The sequence below is a fragment of the Petaurus breviceps genome, unplaced genomic scaffold (genome assembly GCF_028583685.1).
Source record: "Petaurus breviceps papuanus isolate PSGF00001 unplaced genomic scaffold, PetGlider_PUasm1.0 186, whole genome shotgun sequence".
NCBI classification, from domain to species: domain Eukaryota; kingdom Metazoa; phylum Chordata; class Mammalia; order Diprotodontia; family Petauridae; genus Petaurus; species Petaurus breviceps.
The window spans coordinates 37,879,915-37,905,904 of record NW_027185798.1 but is presented as its reverse complement, the minus strand read 5'-3'; the positions used below and the strand labels follow the sequence as shown (position 1 = coordinate 37,905,904).

At 39.4% G+C, this 25,990-nt stretch overlaps 1 protein-coding gene across 1 annotated transcript in view; it reads left to right on the top strand.

Annotated features, from left to right (window-relative positions):
- The window catches only part of MAN1A2 (mannosidase alpha class 1A member 2), a 255,679-nt gene that overhangs the window by 137,899 nt on the left and 91,790 nt on the right, over positions 1 to 25,990 (top strand). Inside the window, exon 6 of the mRNA XM_069090237.1 lies at positions 24,852 to 24,946. Coding sequence (XP_068946338.1) covers positions 24,852 to 24,946 — 95 coding nt within the window. The remainder of the gene's footprint in view (positions 1 to 24,851; positions 24,947 to 25,990) is intronic.

Here is a 25,990-nt window from a genome sequence, read left to right as displayed (position 1 = left end):
CCCTCTCTTTGAAGAGCACACGTTCTGTTGAGGCAAGATAACGTACAGTGGGTATATGGACAACAGATAGAATCCAGTTTTCAGGAGGAAGCCGTGAGGAGCTGGAATGATCAGGAAAGGCCTCATTGCTGGAGTTTTGAAGGAATTGAGTTAAGGCACAGAAATGAGGAAGAGAATTCATTCCAAGAATTTGTGACAGCCATTGCAAAAGTATAGAGATGGAAGACAATGTCATGTATGGAACAGGATTTGTCTGGATCACAGGGGGTGTGGAGGGGAGGACTGTATAATAAGACTGGACCTGTAGAGTGGACCCAGGTTGTAAAGGGCTTTAAATGTGAGGTGTTCAGATAGCCGGGATAGCCACTAGACAAGGATGTTGTAGAGATGGTCATGGTTCAGATTATTCTAGAGAATTTTTAGGGCTTCTCCAAGTCTGATGCCCTGTGGAGGCTTAAACTTAGTCCTCTTCTCCCTCTTACTTTTTGTGGTGCATAATGGCATACACAGAGGCATTTTTGTTAGAGGGAATGTGTTGTTTTTTTTTGATTTGGACCACACAAAGTGTGAATAAAGGTTGAATAATTCAGGCATAGAGCCCTGCTGTTGTGAACCATCTGCACTCTTACATAACTCTTTTTGGTGGTGATATTCTTTGTAATGAGATTTTGACAGAAAACTTGGCACATAAATACAGAAGCAGTTCAGAGAAGACTAGAGTAAGGTGGTGTAGCAGCAAGCACCCCAGTGTTCCCAGGGTAGCTGCTAGCACAGGTTCTTGGATCTGCTTTGTTAAAGGAAAGCAACTCAAAATGGGTTAACAAGCTTACTTTAATCAGTCAGACATATATCGTTTACCTTGTTCAGGGGAAAAGGTCAGCACCCCGAATTTCAAAGTATACAGGCAGAATTATCAAGACAGAAACAGATCAAGTAGACAGCTTTCCAAACTGTCCAACCATTACATCCATACCAAATCAACATCTGGGTTGTTCAAAGCCGGCGGGGGGGGGTGGGACGGACCTGGACAACGGCTTCCCAGAATACAGATCAAATCACAGAACGCTTCTCAAAGTGAGCCCCCAAAACAAAGCCTCACATCAGGGCTTATATAGCCTTCTCCTGGCTCAGAGAATGTAACAACCTTATTGACCCACTGGCCAATCAAAAAGTATCTATTGAAAAACAAGCCTCCTACCCCAAGCTTCTGGTGCACTTTAGCCTAGGGGCAGGGAAGATCTTCCAAATTTGCATTCCCATTACAGGTGGAACTAGTCATTGATGAAGTTTCTGGAGAGAGATGGTTGATTTAGTTTTGAATAAAATGAGGAGAGAGAAGAATGTACTCAGAGGAAAGACAAGGTGGGAGACCGGAGTGAAAAAGTCAGTCTGCATGAGCAGCATAGAGCTTGTGCTTACCTAATTCTAGATTGCTTGGAATGAACGATCTACACTGGGGGAATGACCTGACCTAAAACAACCTTTCAGGTAGAATATGGCCATGTGTAATGTTCTTAGGGGCAAGCTAGGTGTACAGAATGCTGGGTTTAGAATCTGGAAAATTTTTCATGAGTTAAAATGCAGCATCAGACACTTCCTAGCTGTGTGACTCTAGGTAAGTCACTTAACCCAGTTTGCCTCAGTTTCCTCACCTGTAAAATGAGCTAGAGAAGGGAAATGGCAAACCACTCCAGTATTTCCGCCAAGAAAACCCCAAATGGGGTCATGAAGAGTCAGGCACAACTGAACAACAGTGTTTTTAACCAAAAAATGTTTTCTTTGGAATTTCTAAGAAATTCAGCTCAGTATTTATTAAGTCCATACTGAGTGCCAAGCACTGCACTAGATGTTGTCAGGCCTTCTTTTTAAAAGGAGAAAGTTATTTGGTCTTACAGATTAGAATTTGCTTAGAATGCCAGAAAAAGATGCTAACATGTTTTACTGGTACATTTACAAATCATAGATTGTGAAAAAGGTTTCTAGGCACTGACTCTTTTATGTTAGATTCCCATCAAATGGTTGAAATGAGAATTATAATGACATAAGTAAAAGTGGCACTTTAACCGTGTGCAAAAGTGACAGGAGTACCGTTACTACTGTTGGCCTTCCATACTTTCCCAAGGGATTGGAATGATTTGTTTGAGAAACACCTGTTATTTTTAATGATATAATTGACATAATTGAGAGACATAGTAGGATAGTAGATAGATAGCTTTGGGGTCAGGTTGCCTTCGGTCAGTCCCACCTCTGAGGACGCATGCTGATTTTGCCTTCCTTGGAAGGTCACTTAACCTTTCATCATCACAGGTCACTATTTTCAGGTGGAGGGTTCTGAGCAATTGCTTATTTGTACTGGTAGAGAGACTTTATTTGTGTAGTACCTCTTTGTGAATCAGTGAAATCATGGGGCTTGGGGACTAGAGAAGATCTGTTTAGTAAAGTGAACTACATGGTGAGATATTAAGAGCTAAATAAACTTTCTTCTTTTCATTGTTTCTTTTAAAATGGAAATTCACAGTATGTTTACTTTTCCTCTTGGTATTTTATATCAGAAGCTATGAATAGTTTCTGGCTTTGGAGAGCAAATAATGAGGACCTAAAAGCATACATGAACTACTTGAATGGCATAATTCTAGAATTGAATCGGCAACAGATTCTCCTATCTTACACAAGCCTAGAAACAAATTCTAATTTATGCCATGGTAAATTGCTAATTTTTTAAGGGAACGAGTTATGTATTAAGCCTAAGGAAAAATTTATATCAGTTATACTTTCTAGGGCAGGAAAGTAAATGAGGGCTATATACCACCCTAACAAAATGTTCTTGTCTATTTTTGATGTATTTATACCATAAATGGGAAGCTTTATCATTTTCTTCCAGAACAAGGCTATTTATATTAAATATTCACAGGATAAAAAACCTGAATGATTTATTCTGTTTACTGATCCTTGTCCTAAATAGAAGGCATTTCTTGTACATGATTGTCTCTTCTCATTTTTATAATAGCTATCAAAGTGGCATCCCTTCCTGGATAAGATAACAACATAATTTCTGTAGATAAATGCACTCTGAAATATGTCAGATAAAATAGAGAAATGTTACTTTGGCACATTTCATACCCTGGTCACAGATAATAATGAAAAAGAACCTTTCACTAGAGCACTAACATATACTATTGCCTTTGTGCAAGATGATCCTTAGTAATATCTTACTGTTAAAACTTGAAAGTGTAGTAGAAAGAATCTTTTCAACCTAAAAGTCTCAAGTATTTGCTAATCTTGGTTAGATTTAGCTGATCTTTTCTGTCAGACCATCTACACACAGGTATTGATTTGAAGCAATAAATAGGTTAACAGCCAAATTCTCTACCAAAACCATTGCCAGTAAAAAGCCTTCCTTCCTTATTCCTATAACTTTATCTCCAACACCCCTCTTCCATTCCTACCCCCCCCCCCCCCTTTACTCTTTTTCTCCAACTTTGTAACTAAAGAATCTGCTTTGAAATTGACTTAATTTCCCCCTTCCAAGCCTCAGGGGGAACATGATAGCTGTCTTTTGAGTGTCTGAAGGACTGTTCCATTGAAGAGAGAGTAGATTTGTTCAGGTTGACCCCAGAGCACAGAAGCAGGAACACCAGGGAGAAGCTGTAGTGAGGCCAGTTAAAGCTCCATGTCAGGAGAGACACCTTCACATTAAGGGCTCTTCACCAAGTGGGATAATTGAAATAAAGGGGGCTGACTCCACTTAGGGAAAGTTTTCAAGCAGAGGCTGAGTGGTTGGCCACCTATACCTATTCTGTATGCTGTAGTCAGGACTCTTTAGATGTGAATGGGTCTGAGGAGGTGGACACTGAAGTGCCTGCAAGTCACAATTTCTGTGATTCATCATCAGAAAAAATATTGAAGTGTGAGAAGAAGAGGTCCTTGAGAAGAAAGGGTGTTTTAGGATCATTGGACCAGTGTTTCTAGAAGAGAGGACTGAATTAGAGAAGACTGGATATCAGAATGGAGTGATTGATCTAGCCTTATTTTAAATCACTGGTGTGGTTTTCCCTTTATTTAACCTTTTAAAACTTGCTAAGGAAGTAAGTGAATTAGTTGTTTACAGCTTGGGTTATAAATGAGCCTAACATTAAAAAGACTTGCAGAGTTATTGGGAAAATGTGCATTTTAGATTGAAGCAATTTAAATGTGTATTGGTATCTAATTTGTAAAATTTATATATTGGATGCTAAAAGACTCACTGTTATCAAAATCCAATTCTTTACAGTAAGAACACTTCTTTTACTGATTAACTGCTCTTACTGAGTGACTTTAAAGATGAAATATTTTTTTGAAAGAAAGCTCTTTCCCCACAGAATAACATCTAATACATTAAAATTATGTATTTTGTTCAAGTATTTGTCATAGGGTTTTTTTTTTTAACTTTTTTTTTTTGGAGGTGGGAAGGCAAGACATTTGAGATTAAGTGACTTGCCCAAGATCATGCAGCTAGTAAGTGTCCAGTGTCTGAAACGGGATTTGAACTCAGGTCCTCCTGACTCCAGGGCTGGTGCTGTATTCCCTGTGCCACCTAACACTCCCTATTTGTCATAGTCTTGTCTCCCTGGGTAAGTATGTGCTAAATGACCCAGGTAAAGGGTATATAAGATGGTGGCTGGTGGACAGTTGTGAGATGTGAAGCATAGTTTGAGCTAGGCCCTGCTATAGAAAGTGAGAAAATTGAGGTTGTAGGTATTTATTCACTAGTCAGTAGAACTTGGGCCATAGTTTTAAAACTGACTAGATTTAACTCTCCCAGGGATTTGGGATATTTTTCTAGTGTTCTGTTCTAGGTGAAAGAAGTTGGGCTGTGACAGGATAGATTATCAGATAGCTGGGACAGATTGACCAAGATCATATAGGTAATCAGTGGCAGAGATGACATTTGAACTTAGGTCCTCTTATTCCATATTCATCAGTCTTTTCCTTTCTTTCTTTTTAAAGCAATTGGCCTAGTTAAGTAACTTGTTCAAGGTTACATGGCCAGGTGTTTCTGGGTGGGTAATAAGTGTCTGAGCCCGCACCTGATCCACATGTCAACTCGACACTGGAGCCAGTGCTCTCACTCGTTGTGCTACCTGGCTGCCCCTTCATCAGTCTTTCTACTGTACTAGATATAAACCTCCTGACTCCCCGTCCAGTTCTTTTGCAGCTTTCCTGTTGACTGACCAAACCCGAGAGAACTTTCATTAGTTGTTGAGATGAGCCCTTTATAGTTCAGTTTTTGTTACATAACTGTCTCCTCCGTAGTTGTTAGCATTAGGTTCTTCTGCTTCCTTAACCTCACAAGGAAATTTGGGGTGACTCTGTGATGAGTGCCTTTTGTAGGAATCAGCTGCAGTTTAGTTACCTTAAAAGAAGAGGGACTTGTGGTCTTATCTTGTTTTGCCTTAAAGAGAGAGTCAGTTTTACTCAGGGTTATTAATTTGAATATGGTTAGCAACTGAAAATGTTTTATTATTTAACAGCTTATTTGATATGCACCATTTTGTGCCTGATAATTCAATTATCGGTACATCTCATCTCAGAACCTTTTGTTCCAAATGAAGTTAACTTGGCAACTATTGAATTCATTTTTATATTAGAGGTCATTTTCTTTTAAAAGTGTTCTGTTATTCTTTAGCAGAGTCCCATCCTCTGAACACATGGGTGGGTGAGGAAGAGATGGGTTCTCATCCTCTTAAGGATAGAATGAATTTTTGTTTTAGAGAAAATTTAGCTTTCATAACTTGATTAGATAATAATACATGTGCCAAGAATTTTCTGAATTTTCAGTTCTTTGAATTTGTTAACCTATAAAATTCTTTAGCTTAGAGGTCTCTAATTTGATGCTCTTATTAGAGCCTCTAAGGTTTGAGCTACCACCCGACCTGGTTATTAGCAAAGGAAACTTGAATTGTATTAAGGTCCATTAAATTTAGTTTGCCAATAACTGAGAAGGGGATTGCTGCAAATGACCTGAACCTGAGAGGCACATCCACTAGAAGCTGCTCTGAAACCCTATCCATTCCAGAATGCCTAAGAGGAGAGATTTCCTAGAGGGCCAAAGGACTGCACTAGGAGATCATAGTACAACACCCTTTCATTATGTTAACATGATAATGATGTCTGTATCAGGGGAAGATTGGTGGGAGATCTGACTTATTAGGGAGAGCTGTAACACAATTTTAAAAATCGGGTGAATTAAGAATTTTACATGTAAAATTGCACTGATGATTATGAAGGTGAAATTATTTGAAACATCTATCTGTTAATTTTAAGAGAGAAAAAAGATTCATTTTCCAATTCAGGCCTTCATGATAATAACAATTGGGATTATCTGGAGTTTCAGGTAAATTATGATGTGGTGCTTCTCATAGATCTGTTTTATATTGAGTTTCTATTAAGTCTTTCTGTATGCTCTTGGAGCCTGAGAAGAAAATCTGAAGGAAGAAGCCCCTTTAGGGCTGCCATCAACTGAGAACCATTCCATGAAAAGTTGCTCCAAGGGACCACATGAACACCTGAGACATCTGAACCTCTGAAGATTAAATGGTCATTGGGAATGGGTTACTAAGAGCCCCAAGGATTCATAAAAATGAATCATCCTCATGCCTCAGTAGGACACTGTCCCCTCTGGTTTTTTGTTGCTCATAGAAGACTGCTGCTAAGACTGTGATGATCCATAGAAAGATGAGTCTTTCTTTGGATCAGAGAGGGGAATGCCAGATGATTAATTTAACCCCTATTTTGTTTCAGTCAGCATTATTCAGTTTAATGTGATTCCATAGGAATAGGAATTATTTCTGTTATACTTCTATATCTTTCATTTAGGGATAAATAGATAAAGTTAGATACATCTTTTCTTGTATTAGGCCCCAAAACTTTACAAGTTATAAGTTTACTTGCTTGTTATAAAATTCATATAAAATTTGGGTAACCATAGGAAGCTAACTAGAGGACTTCTACCTTGTGGACGTCTACCATTTTTGCCTAATCATTGCCATCAAGCCCTTTGTGTTAAGAGCTGATGATATGGAAAGTTCTCCCCCGCCCTCACTGTGTCTCTATTCCCCAACATGAGAAAAAGGCTCTTCTTTGGCCAGTGGTTGTCCCTTGCCTTGTCCGTCCTATAACCCTGGAGATGCTTTGTCATCATGACTAGCTTTCTTCTCTCCCCCCCACCCCCTACTGTATATGGGTATGTATGGATATACATATATAGATATATATATATATCTATATATGTATATGTATCTTTAGAAATGAAAATTCATGGTAGCTCCCACTTTTCTATATATGTCCATGATGTTGTGGAGTTAAACTGCAAAGGCAATTGAATTCAGATTGGGAAGCTTCTTTTTACTTTGGTCAACTGCTTCTGAGGGTAATAAAGCCCTGGTTCAGCTGGCAGGTACTTCCTTGAGATCTTGTTTCTTTCCTTTCAATTGGAGCAGGGATTCTTAACGTAGAGTCCATGAACTTGTGGTTTTTAAAATTTTAATGATTTTTAAGAATATAATTGCTTTCCTTTGCAATCTTCTTATATTAATTTAAATGCATTTTGGGGTGGAGTCAGGATGGTGGAGTAGAAATAGGACCTCCGCACGGCTTCAACTTCCACCTTCCCCAATTCATGTAAAAGGGGACTCTGAACAAACTTTGGAGCTACAGAACACACAAAATGACACAGAGAAGCTAACCTCCGGGTGAGGACAGCCCAGCAGGCCGGCAGAAATTGGCCAGCCCAGTGCCCTAGGAGCCAAGCTCAGGCCCGCATGAGCCAGAGGTTTTAGCCCCAGGGCAGGCCTGACCAGCTGCCTGCTGGAGGGACTCCAAATCATCAGGAGCTGTGGCAATCCAGAATTATCAACACATAAATGTGAAGGACAAAGTGAGAGGTCAGTGCAAGTGGACTTTGGGACCCATTAGTTGGGAGTGCATTGGTGCCCCGGGGCAAGAAGCCACTGAGGGCTGCGGTGCAGCTAGCACCACCTTGCAGCTTCAGCTCCTGGCCTGCAGACTGTAGGGGGACCAAGTGACCAGTCTGAAGGGTAATCGCTCCAGCTTTAACCTGTTTGGATCTGGATTGCAGTCTAGGGCAGAGGTCCTGGGGTGTGTGTCCAGCTTGCCAGAGCCCATGGAGGCCTCAGACAACTTAATACCTCTGGCAGCTGAGAAAACCCCAGCGTTTGGGACGGAAGCTCCCCTGTCTGGTGGCAGAGTCCTACTGTGGCAAAAAGCCCAGGGGTCAAGTAATTGAGTGGCAACATGACCAGGCAAAGGAAGCAAAAGGCAAAGGAAGCAAAACAAACGGATGAATCCAACTTTAGACTCCTATTTTGGGGGCAAAAAGGATCAAAGCATGGAACAGGAGGAAGACAGTGAAGTCAAACTCCTGCACCAAAAGCTTCAAAGGAATATACGAGCTGGTTACAGGCCATAGAGGACCTTAAGAAGCAGATAAGAGAAGTGGAGAAAAATTGGGAAGAGAAATGAGAACAATGCAAGAAAATTATGAAAGGAGAGTCAATAGCCTGAGGGAAATAACACTTTAAAAAACAGACTAACTTAAATGGCAAAAGAGGCTCAAAAAGGCAGTGAGGAGAGGAATGCCTTAAAAAGCCAAATTTGCTGGATGGAAAAGGAATCTCAAAAGCTCAGTGAAGAGAATCATTCCTTCAGATTTAGAATGGAGCAAAGGGAAGCTAGGGACTTGAGGAGAAATCAAGATGCTGTTAAACAGATCCAAACAAATGAAAGAATAGAAGGCAATGTGAAATATCTCATGGGAAAAACCACTGACCTGGAAAATAGATCCAGGAGAGATAATTTTAAAATTATTGGACTACCTGAAAGCCATGATCAAAGGAAGAACCTAAAAGTCATCCTCCAAGAAATTCTCAAGGAAAACTGCCCTGATGTTTTAGAACCAGAAGGGAAAATAGAGGTTGAAAGAATCCACCGATCACCTCCTGAAAAAGATCCCAAAAAGAAAACTCCTAGGAATATTATAGCCAGGTTCCAGAATGCCCAGATCAGGGAGAGACTATTACAAGCAACCAGGAAGAAACAATTTGAATATTGTGGAAACACAATCAGGATAACACAGGATCTAGCAGCTTCTACACTGAGGGACTGAAGGGCTCGGAATATGATATTCCGGAGGTTAAAGGAGCTGGGATTAAAACCAGGAATCACCTACCCAGCAAAACTGAGTATCATGTTTCAGGGGAAAATATGGTCATTCAGTGGAATAGAGGACTTTCAAGTGTTCTTGAAGAAAAAACCAAAGTTGAATAGAAAATTTGACATTCAGATACAAGAAGCAAGAGAAGGTAAACAGGGAAAAGAAATCATAAAGAACTTATCAAAGTTGAACTATTTACATTCCTACATGGAAAAACAATAATTGTAACTGATAAAACTTTTCTCAGTATGAAAATAGTTGAAGGGAATATATATATATATATAGTCTCTATAGAAGGGTATATAGGCGTATGAATATGTATGTGAATGTATGTATATATATGTTTACAGGTATACATCGATAGAGGGCACAGAACCAATTGAATATTAAGGGATGATACTTAAAAGGTAAAATTAAGAGGTGAGAGAGGAATATAATGAGAGGAGATGGGGAGAGACAGAATGGGGTAAACTATCTCATAAAGAAGAGGCAAGGGAAAATGGGTATAATGGAAGGGAAGAACAGGAAGACATAAGCAAATGGGTCAACCTTATTCCCATTGAATTTGGCTTAGGGAGGGAATGAAATACACACTAAATAGGGTATCTGACCCTACAGGAGAGTAGGGGGGAAGGGGATGAGAGGGAGTATGATGGAAGGGAGCGCAGACTGGGGGGGGGTGAGGGAGTTGGAAGCACACATTTTTGAAAAGGGACAGGACCAAAGTAGAGAATAGATCAAGTGAGAGATGGTATAGGAGGGAGGGAAATATAGTCAGTCTTTTACAATATATGTACTATGGTAATGTTTTGCATTAGCTTCATATGTACAACCTATATTGAATTGCTTATCTTCCTAGTAATGGTGGTTGACAAGGGAGGAAGGGAATGAATCTGGAATTCAAAGTTTTAAAACCAAATGTTTTAATATATATACACACATACACACACACACACCATTTTTAATACTATTTTACATGTAATTGGGAAATAAGATATACAGGCAGTGGGGCATAGAGATCCACCATGTCCTATTGGAAAAGTTGAAGGGGGTATGGGAGAAGATATGAGAGAGAGCAGATTGGAGGAGGGGATATCCTGTGCACTGCTATTTGGGGGCGGTGGGTAGGGGAAAAAATGGAGAAAATTTGTAACTCAAAATCTGGCGGAAATGAATGATGTAAATCAAAAGTTAATAAAGCATTTGAAAAAAAAATTAAATGCATTTAAAAGTCTGTTTTTGAAAAGGGGTCCAAGGCTTTTACCAGATTGCCAAAAGGGTTCATATCACACAAAAAGATTAAGAACCCTTGATCTAGTGTATATAACAGCGTGAAAAGTAACAATTGAGTGGTGTTTTTCTCACTTGCATTAAGTTTGTTAGTACATTGGTTCTTCTGGATTGCCCAGATCATAGGATTTAGAGCTGGAAGAGGATCCTCTTTCAGTAGATCTTGTCCAGCTTCTTGTTTCACAGTTGAGCAAACTTAATCTTGCTGCACTTAATGATGAATGAATGAGGGCCTTGGTGGTTTGTAGGAGTAGTGGTCCTTTTTTATGCTGAGTAATATTACAGCACATTTGATTTTGGTCCCTGTCTTGACAGCCTGTCTTGATTTCTGGCTGACTTTTCTGACCTTTGAGATTTAGAACTCAAAGGGACTAGTTATTCTTGGACTTGGAGGTAGCCTAAAGACTCTTAAAAATTTCATCTCCTTCAGTGATGCCTAGCTATGTTAGTGTTAGTATGTCCTTTCAAGTAAATGGCACCTTCAGGAAATGATATTCCATCAGCAGAATTCCTGGACCAGACATAGGATCAGAATGGCTGATTTCAGATTGAAAAATTGCCTCTCTTCCAACTGGACTAAGGATAGGCACTGAAGAGGAAGTATTTTTTTTTTAAGAGAAAGTATTTTAAAAACTTGCAATGAATTAAAAAAAAATCTAAATAGTACATATAAAAATATGACCCAGGGCCCCAAGTGATAAAACCTTCTAAGAATGTATCCAATTCAAGAAGCTTTATTGAGTTTATATGCTATTGACTCCATATACTATGGTGGACTCTATTCAATTGAATAAAGTTCTCATGATTGGGGGTAAAGTGGGAAGGAAATTTTTGTTGGAGTTTTAAAATCTTTAATTCCACAGTGTATAAACACAGAGATTCCCAGCCTTTTGTTCATTGCAGTAGTTTCTATATTTTGTTGCTAGGTAGTTGTTGGATAGTAGGTTTAGAGCAAGAAAGGACCTTGTTGTGGTCAGTTCAGTTGTGTCTGACTCTTGGTGAACCCACTTGGGGTTTTCTTGGCAAAGACATTAGAGTGGTTTGCCATTTCCTTCTCCAGCTCATTTTACACGTGAGGAAACTGAGGCAGACAAGGTTAAGTGACTTGTCTAGGATCTCTAGCCTAGTTATTGCCTGAAACCAGATTTGAATTCAGGAAAATGAGTCTTCATAATTCCAGACCTGGACCACCTTGCAGCTCAGAAGCGACTTTAGAGGTTATCTCTTCCAACCCCTTCATTTTACAAGTGAGATACTGAGGCCAAGAGAGGATAAAATAACTTCTGTGAAATCGCAAAGGCAGTAAAAAGGAAAGCCAAGGTTTGGATCGAGGTCTTTGTGACTTAAAATCCAGAATTTTATTTTACCACGTATCTGGCACGCCTCTCCCCCCCCCCCCCAAGCTGTTTTGTAGATTATAAAGTAAAATTGATTCCATTATGAGAATTTCGTGGTACCCATGGAGGAGGTGGGAATACTGTAGAATATCACAAAAGATTGTAATTTGTGAGCTACCAAAATTCCTCTTCTGGGGGCAGCTAGGTAGTGCAGTGATAGAGCACTGGCCTTGGAGTCAGGGAGACCTGAGTTCAAATCTGGCCTCAGAAGCAGTACACAATTATTAGCCGTGTGACTTTTGGCAAGTCACTTAACCCCAATTGCCCTCCAAAAAGCCAAAAAAAAAAAAATTCCTGTTCCCATTCATTTTACTCATCAGTGAAATGTGGATTTGCTTGGATTATCTCTAAAGCCCATTCCAACTAAGGCACTTCCATCTTATACTCTTTTCCTCTTATTGTCTTATATGCATTCCAATTCCAACATAAATTCCAGTGGTGTCAGTTGACAGTGGTTAAATCCCCTATACTGAATTAATTCATGATTTGTGGCGGCAAATGGAGAAGAGGATTTTTCAAAAACTTTAGTGTGAGAACAGTGAATGACAATATAACATGCCTGAGAAATAACTGTACAGCCTCTTTATGAAGATCTTTAAGGAAGGGGAACCCCCCAGCCCCCCCAACATAGCCCATTCCACTTTTGGACAGCTCAAATGGCTAAGAATTCTTTCCTGATAGCAGGCCTAAATTGGCCTCTTTGCAGTTCTTGGTTTTGCCCCTTGTGGCCAAATGGAAGAAGTTTAATTTGTCTTCCTACTGAAAACCTTCAAATGCTTGAAGACAATCATCATGTTAAGTAGTGGTCCCACTGAGCTTTCTCTGCTACAAACTGAAAATCCCCAATTCTTTCAGTCTGTTATCATCAGAAGTGATATATGACTTATCTGTCCATGCTCCCTCATCTCTTCACAGGTGGACTTGTGGATTTGGACACCTCTTCTCCCTCTCCTCACGGGGTCCCCCCCCCATCCTTTGGTGTGTTTCCTTCTATGATCAATTGGAAGTTCCTTGAAGGCAGGGACTGTCTTTTCATTTGTATCTAGTACCCTAGCATTTAGCACCATGCATGCCATATAGTAGATGTTTAGTAAATATATATTAACTAGCTGACATTAAGCTTAAAAAAATATTTTTGGAGAAAAGATATTGACACTACTGTAACAGAGCCTGAAAGGTCAGGATGGTTCCCTTAAAATTGGGTGGCTAGTTAGCATTGTGGGTAGAGCTCTAAAATTGTAGACAGAAGACTGTGGTTCAAATCCTGCTTCAGCCACTTACTAGCTCTGTGACTGTCTGCCTCAATTTCTCTTTCTGGAAAGTGGCTTTTATGGAGAACTCAAAAATAGCACCTAATCTCACAATAACCATTTATTAAAGGGACTGGACGCCTTCAATGAATGGAACCTTCTAGAAAGGCTTAATTGGTACAACTTGCTCCTTCCAATCTATTATTATTGACCTCTGAATGTACTCTCTTCCTAATTCCTGCTTAAATGACCCAGCACCATATCCCAGGCAAGCCATTTAACTAACCAATCCCAGTAAAGATATTTATTCTGCTTTGTCTTATTCCTGATTTCAGTTGCTCCCTCCATTTTCTTATCTTGGTTAGCTCCAGTTTATTCTATAGCTGTCTTTCCACTTCTATATTCAGGTCCTCTAAATAAAAGCTTTTTTCAGATCTCCTTTCTAGCCATGGCTCTACCTTTTTGTGAAGTTGATTTTGTGAATGCAAACATCATTTATTAATTATAATTCTTAGTAAATGTAATCTTAACTGTACAGTAACTAGTATAATGTTGATATTGAAAATATGAGCCTTCATTTCTTGGAGAAGTTTGGAATCTTAAAGGAGCTTTGTAATTTTCCATAAGCAGTACAGCTGTCATTATAGTTTTCTGATGTCCTCTCGAGCTGAATTGCCAGGTATTCAAAGTCTACTGCAGAGAGTAGTAGTGGGCTCCAGTGGGCTGGTGCATTGTTCAAATGCAAACATTTGTTTGCTTAAAAGATTTTTATGGAGAACTCATGCAAGGCTCGAGGCCCACATGGAGGTCAGTGAAGCAATACAGAGACACACGTTTTCTCTAAAGAACCTTGGCATTGATTGTGAGACACAGAACACACTAGCACAGGTCTGCCCAGCATGGCGTGCTTGCATCTGAGAAGGTGCTGGGATTCATGAGCAAAGTAGAATGGCAGTAGCTCAACAGAAATGTGAGATGTATAAATTTAGAGACATCTATACTCCAAAATAATGCATGCAACAGATGTGCATTCAGAAAAGAAAACAACCTTGTTAGGTTGTGAGAACAGTGGATTATTGGCGTACGTGTTCTGTCCTGAAGAGAAAGTACATTGGGTGGAGCCCGATTTGTGGAGCACTTTTCAAACCAATTGCAGTTCATCTGATTGTCCACTCATTTTGCTATATCGCTATCCCTCCAAAATAATGTAAAAAAACTTTGTCGGATGCTTTGCTGACATCTAGGTAAACTTTCTGCCAACATTTTCCTGACAAATCTAGTAATATGTCTCAAAAAGGAAGGGAGACTGTTCTGCTGTGTCCTGTTCTTGGTGCTCTTGGTAAGCATTCTCTTCTCTCCCTGGTATTTTCTGTTTAATAATACTTCCTACGATTTTGCCAGGAGTCTGCATTAAGCTCACTAGTTTATATTTTGCAAACTTCATTATTTTTCCCTTTTTGAAAGTTGAGGCATTCCTTGCCTGTCTTTAACTTGCAGCACCCTATCAGCTCCCAGGGGTTCAGTCGTTGTTTCCACACAGATGATGTCGATGTCTCTGTTTGCAGTTTCAGTCCTTTCTCAACTCTAGCCCTGTGTCATTAATTGCCCATTGTAGAGCTTTAACTGTATGGCCTGAATGTTCAAACCTCAATTTGTTATTTTGTTCCTCATTTGGATATTTCTGTCAAGGACAAGTACCATCCTCCTTGTCACCCAGGCTTGCAAACCTTGGAGCTGTCCTTGACTCATCCCTATCCCACATGACCTTGAAGTTGTGAAGTCTTGTCAGTTCCACTTCCAGTCTATATTTTCACTTCCCTTTTCTCTCCTTACACGGCCACTGCTATGATTAAGGCCCTCATCACCTCCAGTATAGTCTGTTGTAGTGACCTGCTAATTTGATTCTCTACCTCCAGGCTTTGCAAATACCTGTCACATTGATGTTCCTAAAACATAGTTGTGTCCATGTCACTCCTCTGCTCAAAAAGATCGAGTGGTTGGGTATCAGCATCTCAGCAGTCATTTGTGTTCTGTCCTTACCTTGCCTAGGACCATTCTTCATGACAGAGAAAGCCGAAATAAAATGAGAGTTGGACAGTACTGTGTTTGTTTTCGGCTGATTGTAACCAACCATTCTACTCTTCCTGAGCCTTTTGGCTCTTTTTTTGATCCTTCCCTTTCCCACAAGTCATTTAAAAAAACAACCTGAAACTCTTAGTCCTTCTCAGTTTTAGCTTATTCTGAGCATTTGTACTCCTATTGCTGTTTTTACATGACCATGCCTCATTTTTGCATTTGTTCCGTGTCTGTATCACATCTGACTTTACTTTCATCATCTGTGCAATTATTAAGATATATTTATTTGTGTCATTTGTTTTTATGTCATCTATATTCATCAATGTATCGTTTCTTATGTGACTTTTTCAAATCTTGTTTGTATGTTTTCTTGTGCCATCCATATTGTCTTTTTAAAGAACTCTCTACCTTTTCCTTATTCAAATTATTCCTTTTTCCTTCCCTCTCACCCCCTTCCCCCTCCCAAATTCATTAATGATAGTTTTCTGTGCTGACTTAACAGTACAATTTTAGACCATAAGTTTTTGTTTATCCTTATTACGAACCTTTTGAAAGGTACCCTAAATGTAGGGTCCCTGTTACACTGTTTCTCTATTTTCTCCCTTCTCACATTACATTCACCTCTCCCCAAAGTTCCAGCCATTTCCACTGTAACAAACAATTTCTCTTTGGTGAGAATCCAGAGTAGAAGCTCCTCTCATTGGTCCCTCCACCTTTTGAGGAAATTATCACAAAGGTAAGTCAAGAATTAATTAGCTGCCCTGCTGCTTTGCAGAAAGAGCAGAATGCCCCAACAGATTGAAATCTCCCATCACTACTGCATCATGTCTCTATTCCAGGTTTTTGACCTGTTTCCTTAATTCTTTATCTATTTTTTCTTGATTTCTACATGATATGTGATATAGTCTAACAGAAATGCTTCTGTTTCTACATCCTTTGATTCTCACTGAAATGAGGACCATCATTCTTTTTTGTAGTGTTCCCAGATTTCCTCACATGCTTCCTCTTGATTAAAAAAAATCAATATATCCATATTGATACAGATATTAACATATTACCTAGAACTATATATGTCAGTATATAGAGAAATATTTAGATATCAATAGCTATAGATATAACTCTAGATAGATATATCTGTATGTTGAGATATGTCTGTCTATGGAAAGAGAGAGAGAGTGTGGAGGGAGAGAGAGAGACAGACACAGAGACACATAGAACGAGACCTTCTGTGATATGCTATTATGCCTTCTTATCCTGTTTATTATGTACTACCATATGATATAGTGACATTCATGAGTCACTTTTCAGTTACAGCTTTCATGCCACTAAATCTTAGTGATACCTTTGGTTTCAAATTTGCCTTCTAGCATTAAGGTCTTTATTTCATACTGCTAGTTACTCATGTTTTGTGCTTTTCTATGTCAGCATATGAGGTCATGAGTTTTATTGATTATTTAAAAATATTTTTTTCTTTTGTGTTCAGAGACAGGGAGGGAGGTAATAGTGCTACTATATTCTGACATAGTCTAATGACATTTGGCACATTGTGTTCAATATTGGATGCCATATTTAGGAATCACATTGACTGATTAGAGTAGGTGTACTGGTTACCAGGTGTACCTGGTCAGGATGGTTAGAGTACTGGAGATCTGTGCCTTATTAAACTCTGTTGCAGGGCCTTAGAGACTTAAAAAGCATGAGAATAGTCTTCAAGTATGTGAAAGAAAATTCATATGGAGGAAATCTCAGACTTGGCTGTTTTTGATTCCAGAGGGCACAGTCAGGGGTAATGGATATAGAAGGTGTTAGAAGCAGTGATGTAGTGAAAAGTGTACTGAACTTGGAATTTGAAGAACCCTGAGATTGTAGAATTTTTTTAGAATTGAAAGGGACTTTAGAAGTTATATTACTCCAACTTCCTTATTTTACAGATGAGGAGACTAAGGCTCAGAGAGATTAAATGATGTACTCATTGCTGATGATACAGATTTTTGTAACAAAGCCAGGATTTGAACCTAGGTCTTGTGACTCCAAATCCAGCACTCTTTACCATCCATGCTGCTTTTCAGATCCCATCTTAATATGTACTGGGGGCAAGTCATTAAGCTTTGCCTGAGCTTCACTTTCTTTATCTTTAAAATAGAAATAATAACAGCACCTACATCACAGGATTGTGGTACTGCTCATGTGAAATAGTCAAGGTAAAGCTTGCATGCCTTACCAGCCCCCATGTTAACTTTAGCTTCACCATCATCTTCACCTCCATTAGAAGCAGACATAGATTTAATGTAAGAACATTTATTTTTTGCATTTAAATTATATACATATACTCCTGTGATGCTTGTTTGTTTTCAAAGTAAGGCAGCTTTCCTAATTAGAATTGTCCTGGTATGCAGTGGGATGGCTTAGTCATAGTGAGATATTTTCAAGTGTAGGTTAGATAACTACTTGTAACGGATGTTTTTAAAGTCAGTGATTTTGAGGGCATAGGTTAAAACAGACAATTTTTGAATATCCTTCTCATTAAGATTCTGGCATTCAGAGACACCTGTCTTTTTCATTGCTTCTGTTAGAGAATTAACAGGTTCTATCAATTTTATTTTATTTTTATTTTTGTTTTTTAGATTTATCTTTATTTATTTTTCCATTTTTCAAATGCTTTATTGACTTCTGATTTACATCATTCATTTCTGCCAGATTTTGAGTTACAAATTTTCTCCCCGTTTTTTCCCCTACCCATTGCCCCAGAATAGCAGTCCCACAGGATATCCCTTCCTCCAATCTGCTCTCTTCCATATTTTCTCCCATACTCCTTTCGACTTTTCCAATAAGGCATGGTGGATCTCTGTGCCCCAGTGCCTGTATATCATATTTCCCAATTACAAGTAAAATAGTATTAATAATAGCATATATATATATATATATATATATATATATTTAAACATTTGATTTTAAAACTTTGAATTCTAGATTAATTCCCTTCCTCCCTTGTCACCCACCCTTACTGGGAAGATATAAGTTGTACATGTGTAGTTAATGCAAAATATTAACATAGTAGATATATTGTAAAAGTCTTGACTATATTTCCCTCCCTCCTGTCCCACCTCCCACTTGTTGTATTCTCTACTTTGATCTCATCCCTTTTCAAAAGTGAATGCTTCCAACTTCCCTCCCTTCCATCATCCCCACTCTGATCCCCTTCCCCCCTACTCTCCTATAGGGTGAGATACCTTATTAAGTGTGTATTTCATTCCTTCCCCAAGCCAAATTCAGTGGGAATAAGGTTGACCCATTCCCTTTTGCCTTCTTATTCTTCCCCTCCATTGTAACCATTTTCCCTTGTCTCTTCTTTATGAGATAGTTTACCCCATTCTGTCTCTCCCCATCTCCTCTCATTATATTCCTCTCTCACCTCTTAATTTCACCTTTTAAGTATTATCCCTTCCTGTTAAATTGGTCCTGTGCCCTCTATCTATATATACCTGTAAACATATATACACATGTTCACGTATGTATTCATATGCCCATATACCCTCATATATATTTCTATTCCCTTCAACTGTTTTCTTACTGACAAAAGTTTCATCAGTTACAATTATTGTTTTTCCATGTAGGAATGTAAATAGTTCAACTTTGATAAGTTTCTTATGATTTCTTTTCCCTGTTTACCTTCTCATGCTTCTCTTGCTTCTTGTATCTGAATGTGAAATTTTCTATTCAGTTCTGGTTTTTTCATCAAGAATGCTTGAAAATCCTCTATTCCACTGAATGACCATATTTTCCCCTGAAACATGATACTCAGTTTTGCTGGGTAGGTGATTCCTGGTTTTAATCCCAGCTCCTTTGCCCTCCGGAATATCATATTCCAAGCCCTTTGATCCCTCAGTGTAGAAGCTGCCAGATCCTGTGTTATCCTGATTGTGTTTCCACAATATTCAAATTGTTTCTTCCTGGCTGCTTGTAATATTCTCTCCTTAATCTGGCAGTTCCGGAACCAGGCATTTTCTTTTTGGGATCTTTTTTCAGGAGGTGATCGGTGGATTCTTTCAACCTCTATTTTGCCTTCTGGTTCTAAAACATCAGGGCAGTTTTCCTTGAGAACTTCCCAGAGAATGATTTCTAGGTTCTTCCTTTGATCATGGCTTTCAGGTAGTCCAATAATTTTTAAGTTATCTCTCCTGGATCTATTTTCCAGGTCAGTGGTTTTTCCCATGAGATATTTCACATTGCCTTCTATTCTTTCAGTTGTTTGGATCTGGTTAACAGCATCTTGATTTCTCTTCAAGTTACTAGCTTCCCTTTGTTCCAGTCTAATTCTGAAGGAATGATTCTCCTCATTGAGCTTTTTGAGATTCTTTTTCCATCTGGCAAATTCGGCTTTTTAAGCATTCTTCTCCTCATTACCTTTTTGAGCCTCTTTTGCCAATTGAGTTAGTCTATTTTTTAAGGTATTATTTTCCTCAGTCAGGCTGTTGACTCTCATTTCATAATTTTCTTGCATTGTTCTCCTTTCTCTTCCCAATTTTTCCTCCACATCTCTTATCCGCTTCTTAAGGTCTTCTGTGGCCTGTAACGAGCTCGTATTTTCCTTTGAAGCTTTTGGTGTAGGAGTTCTGACTTCACTGTCTTCCTCTTGTTTTATGCCTTGCTCCTTTTTGTCCCCAAAATAGGAGTGTATTGTTGGAATCTTCTGTCTGCTTTGTTTCCTTTGCCTGGTCATGTTTCCCCTCAGTCACTTGACCCCTGGGCTTTTTGCCACAGTAGGACTCTGCCACCAGACAGGGGAGCTTTCGTCCCAAACGCTGTGGATTTCTTAGCTGCTGGAGGTATTAACTGGGTGTGCTCTCTGAGGCACCACACTCCAGGATCTCCACCCTAGACTGCAGTACAGATCCAAGCAGGTTAAAACAAGAGTGATTACCCTTCAGACTGGTTGCTTGGTCCCCCTACACTCTGCAGGCCAGGAGCTGAAGCAGCCTCGTGGAGCTGGCTGGCTGTGCTGGCGTCTCAGAGGCTTCTCTCCCCAGGGGCAAAAGCCATGCACTCCCACTTACTGGGTCCCAGAGTCCAGACTGCACTGACCTCTCACTTTGTCCTTCACATCTATGTGTTGATAACTCTGGAAATGGCCACAGCTGCTGCTGATCTGGGGTCCCCCTGGCAGTTTGTCAGGCCCACCCTGGGGCTAAAAGCTCAGTGTGGAGTGGGGCTTGGATCTGAGAGCCTTGTGCTGGCCAATTCCTGCCGGCCTGCCTGGCTGTCCTCAGCAGGAGGTTAGCTTCTGTGTGTCATTTTGTGGGTTCTGCACCTCCAAAATTTGTTCAGAGTCCCCTTTTTACATGGGTTGGGGAAGGTGGGAACCAGAGCCGCTTGGAGGTCGTGCTTCTACTCCACCATCTTGACTCTGCCCTCCTAACAGGTTCTATCAATGATGATAAAGTTTATATCAGTCACTTTCATAATTTCTATAAAATTTTCCCAAAAGGTTTCACAGAAAGGAAAGAAAAAAAAACATTTGTTTAAAATGTCTAATTATCCCAGTATTGTCCAAGCTAATTTAGCCACAGAATGTTTTTGAGAAAGTAGCATAGTGCCAGAATCTGTCCATACTGATGGAGAAAGAGGAAGCGTCAGTTTTCTAGAAGGAGTGTGGGACTGTGAGCAGCTGCGTGACTTTCATCATGTCGACTGTGAGCAGCAAAACTGGTACTACTTGCGTTTATTTGTCCAACTCTTGACTTCTCATAACCTGCAGCCTTGCATCCCAGGTTTGTCTGATGGACATTTTGAAGTGGATGCTCTGTATGCTGTCTTGAACCTGTCATGTATAAAGCTCCACTGTTATCTTTCATTCCCAGCCCTGCCTTCTTCATGTCTCCTTCTAATACTGTGCCAAGTGCCACCGCCTCCCCAGTCACCCAGTCTTGCCACTCTTACATACCATATCTAGTCAGTTGCCAAGTCCTGGTGATTCGACCTTCATAATATAACTTGCATATTACCCGTTTCTCCTCTGACAGTAGCACCACTATGATGCAGGCCTCCCATTGCCTCACACCTGCACTGTTGCTGGCTAAACTCCGTGCCTCGTCTCTCCCCACTCCAGTCCACCTTCCGTCCTCTGTCAAATTGATGAGCAAATGTGACCATGTCAGCATCCTATTAAATAACCTTCCCTTGCTCTCTGTTGCCTCCAACATCAGTGTAAAATCCTCTTTTTGTCTGTAGTTCCCTCTGTAACCTGGTTCTTTCTATTTACCCAGTTATTTTTATATTCCCCAACACAGTACACCATCTATTGATTCAGTGCCTTTTCCTTGACTTTTCCTCGTGATTGGAAGTCCCCCTTTCTACAAGAAGAAACCTTTCGCAGTTCTGAGACTGTTCACAGTTTAACCATCTTTCACTTGTTTGCACATAGTTGTTGGCATCTTGTTTCTCCCTTTAGATTGTGGGCTCCTTGAAGAGCAGGGAATGTCTTTTGCCTCTCTCTATATAACCAGTGCTTATCCCAGTACTAGCCGACTGATCAGGTACTGACTATTTAGTGCCCAGTTTTGAGGTAAATGTCCACTTTGGAAACAGCATAAAAACCAGTTTGCCTAAAACAAAATCATGAAAGGATAATGTATGAAGGTACTCATCTGCATTGGTAGAGGAAGTCCCCCTCTGAGAATACTGATGAGCTCACAGGTCCAGGTCCCCCCGGTGTGTGTGTGTATTTTACACACTCACAGACACAGACACACTTAGAACCCACAGTAGGAGCTCATTAAAAGGCATCTGAGATGTAAGTTGTCATCAGTTTGGCTAATTATTTTAAATATCACGTGCAACATATTGGATTTGAGTGTCATTTCTAAGTTCTTACTCTTGGAGTCCCTGAACCCAAATTTGAATCTTGTCCCTGTCCTTTATTACCCGTGTGGCCTTATTTAAATCGTTACTTCAGTGGGTCTCAAGTTTCCTCATCTGCAGAATGAAAGGGTTGGACTAGAGGGTTCTAAGATGTTTTCCAGCTGAGGATCTATGATCCCAATTAAGGAATTTATGAGTATAATACTATGAGGAACGAATAGACTGCTCAGAATGTCCCCATTAGACTTTTTATCAGAATCTTGTCCCTTTTTTCATGTTGGCATCCTGAGCCACACGGATTCCTCTATATAGAACATCATTCAGTTTGCCTACCAAAATACAAATATTTGTACAGAGCTTTGAGCTAATTTGAAAGTGGCTTTCCCTCTAAATTGGAGTGAATGAGAAATATTTAATTGAGATTTCCAACCTCATTTTCCCTGTGTTTCCTGTATTTGCTACATAAGTCCCTTCTAAGAAATAGAAATTTGCAAAATTAAAAAAAATAGTATCCTCTATGTAACTTGATTTTAAAATATGACTTACCGTTCTCATAACCTTTACAGGAAAGCGGTAAACACAAGACTATGGAATCTCAGCACTGAAAAGGAGCTTAGCCTTTATCTTGTCTCTCACTTTCCATAACAGGACAGTGATGTAAATCATCTTTTTCTTGTTCGTTTTTTATATTTGTCTACTAAATGTCTTCTTATTTTTTTTATAATAACGGTGTCGTTGTTTCATCTTTAATTCTAGTCTCTTAAACCTCCCTTAGTACAAAGGATGTACTAATCCTTTCCCAAGCAATCTTTTTGGTTTATCATTGTATGACAGAGATAATTGACTATAATGAAAACTTACAATCACCATATTATATAAGATAAAACAGTATTGTAGTGGGAATGGGATGTGCATTTCAGGTCTTCGCCAGTCATCTTGACTTTTGTCCTACCACTGGAATTTAATGACTCGGGAAGACAGATTGAGTCTGATGACTTTGTGTAGCTCTGGCTCACTTAAATCCAATTCACCCACGAGTCAAGACATCACTCAGGATATTATTGTTCCTTTGTGAACATGAAGGACAAACAGCAACAACAACAGTTGGGAGTAGGATCAATGCGGCGTGTTCCAAAGTTTTGGCTTTAGTTTTTGAAATAGGAACGTTGACTTGGGTAGGAGGATGGATAAAGGAAGGAAGCTCGGCTTTGTCAGATTTATTTTTATTTGTGTAGAAACTAGGGTCTGGACCAAGTTACCTTGAGTTTATGGAGGAGGAGAGGCAATTTTAACAAGCTAATTTGGGAAGGAAATCCTTTATAACTTAGCTAGTGTTCTAGAGTGTTCCTTTGCACATATAGGAGAAAGATGCTAATTCATCTAGGATTGCCCTGGGGAAGTAGGACTGGGAGATGAGAGAGGAGCCAAAGCAGGTGGAAGTGGCTGCTGGACCCACTCTTATTTTCTGGTCATATTTTCTCCTTTTTGTGCGTAGTCCTGGTCAAGTAAGTAGGTGGGCAGGATGAAGGGATGGAAGAGGGAGGAAAGTGAAGTTAGGCAGGGCCCACAGTAGAGAGAAAAGCCATTTTCTCCTCCATAAAGCAAACTGGAAAGGATAGCATCAAAGATGACTTCCAAGGAGAGGAACTACTAAACCAAAAAGCTCTTTCTCTCCTTTCCTCTCCTCCGTCCCTTCAGTACTTTGACTATGTCTTTCCTTATTTAGTAGCCTCTAGACTCCCCAACACTGAACTCTTTTCTTCATTGCTGACTCCTTCATTACTCACCAATCATTGCCTTCTGTTGCCCAGAATCTCTAGTGCAGGTGCTTTTCCTCAGCCTTCTTCCTTTTCTCTCCTCCCTTCTTTTCCTGGTCAGGACTCTCCCCCAGGGCAGGTCCATATACCTTTGTCAGGAGGCCAGGCTTCTTCCTCCTGGTCCTCTTTTCCTTTCCCCTGTGCCCTCTTCCTTCCCCTTCCACCTCTTTTGAGATCTATATCTATAAAACTTTATATTTAGTACTTTATGGGGGATAGTAGAGTTAACATTGAAATGTTCTTGTGGAAATTCTGTTCATACCACAGACATCACAAGGTTTCTAATGGGAAGAGGTTGAGGAACATTGGTTAAAAGGATTTTGAACCAAAGTTAGATCAGTGGCAATTATTTTTTTCTAATTTATATACTATGACCATGGGTCACCCAGTTCACTTGTTTGACAATGAGAACGTGATAATGGGATTTTTCATATTTAATTTAGTATTCTTACCAGGCATCCTTAGGACAGGAGTTACCTTCCTGTCTCCTGTGTATGAAATTGGGTGAGCTTTGGTGGCAAGAAATGGATAGAATAAATGACTCTGCGTGAATCTAAGTTCATTAGTGCATGTCTTCAATATTCCATTTCTTTTTGCTACTTTAATGTTGGACTAGCTTTGTAAGAAAGAAGCTAGCATAAAGTTGTTTATGAAGAACATTTATTTTCCTTTTAAGTTTTTTCCCACCAAAATATACACATGCCACTAATACCAGGACATCTCCTTTCTTCCTATAAATTGAATTTCCATATTTAACTCTTCTGAGTGACTTTCTTCATCAACATCAAGTTTCCTCAATCACCAACATAATCCCTGATGCCCACCTTTTCAGCAATGTAAAAGTCTCATCTTTTTTTCTGTGCCCTCAAGTTCAGTGTCATGCACTCTGAGTATTCAGTTAACAGCTACTAATTGATGGTGTAATTTATGACTATTCATATTTTTGTCTCAGGTATTCAAGAACAAAGCAGTGCAGTTGGCAGGGAAACTCCTTCCTGCCTTTAACACACCTACTGGGATTCCCTGGGCAATGGTGAATCTGAAAAGGTAAAATATGTTTTCTTCAGTTATTCTTTGCCTGAAGAATTAAATAAACCATTATCTTCCTTTTAACATATAGGAAATCCTATGAATCTACTTTTTCATTTTCTTTTTTAAACTCAGGCTTCTATTTTTTCCTCTTCATATGAACAGATGTTTATTTCTTATATTGTATCTTTAAAGATTTTTCTTTACCTCTACCTTGGTCCTTTCTTCCAGTTATCTTCTTCCCTTTACTCTGTGTCAGTTCAAATTTTAAACTAAATCCCAGGTTACTCTCCTATTTTGTCTGATTTATACAACTCTCTCTTACTCACCAGGCTCGTTCTGCATGATTACAAAATGTGTCTCCTTTCCTCATTATTCCCTTATGCATTTTCAATTCTGTTTGTTCTTTTAGTCCATTCTATGGATCTAAAGGGATCTCCCCATTCTATACTATGCTACCCTCCTTTCCTCTTCCAAGTGAGAATGAAAATGACATTCTGTGAGCAGTACTTCCTTTAGCTACATAATTTATTAATGAAAAGGGAAGCTTTAGGTTGTGGCATAGAACTAGAGTGCTTTCTTAGAACAAGTGAAGTTGAAGGTTAAGTCTTTTAAAAATTTCATTATTTCACATCTTTTTTTTTCCTAGAACATAGCCTTGCTTTTGTCTTCACTATAGATCATAGATGTAGCTAAGGGACCTTAAAGGTCATCTAGACCAATTCCCTCATTTTATAAATGAGGAAATGAAGGTGCATAGAGATTAAGTGACTTCATGCAGTGTCATACAGGTAAAGTATTTTGGTGTTGTCGAGTTATTTCCCTTGTGACTTCTGATTCTTCATTGACCCCATTTGGGGTTTTCTTGGCAGATACTGGAGTGGTTTGCCATTGCCTTCTCCAGCTCCTATTACAGATGAGGAAACTGAGGCAAACAGGGTGAATTGACTTGTCCAGGGTCACACAACTAGGAAGTGTCTGAGACCGGATTTGAACTTTTGAAGATGAATCTACTTGATTCCAACTTCAATGCTCTATCCACTTTGCCCACCTAGCTAGCTG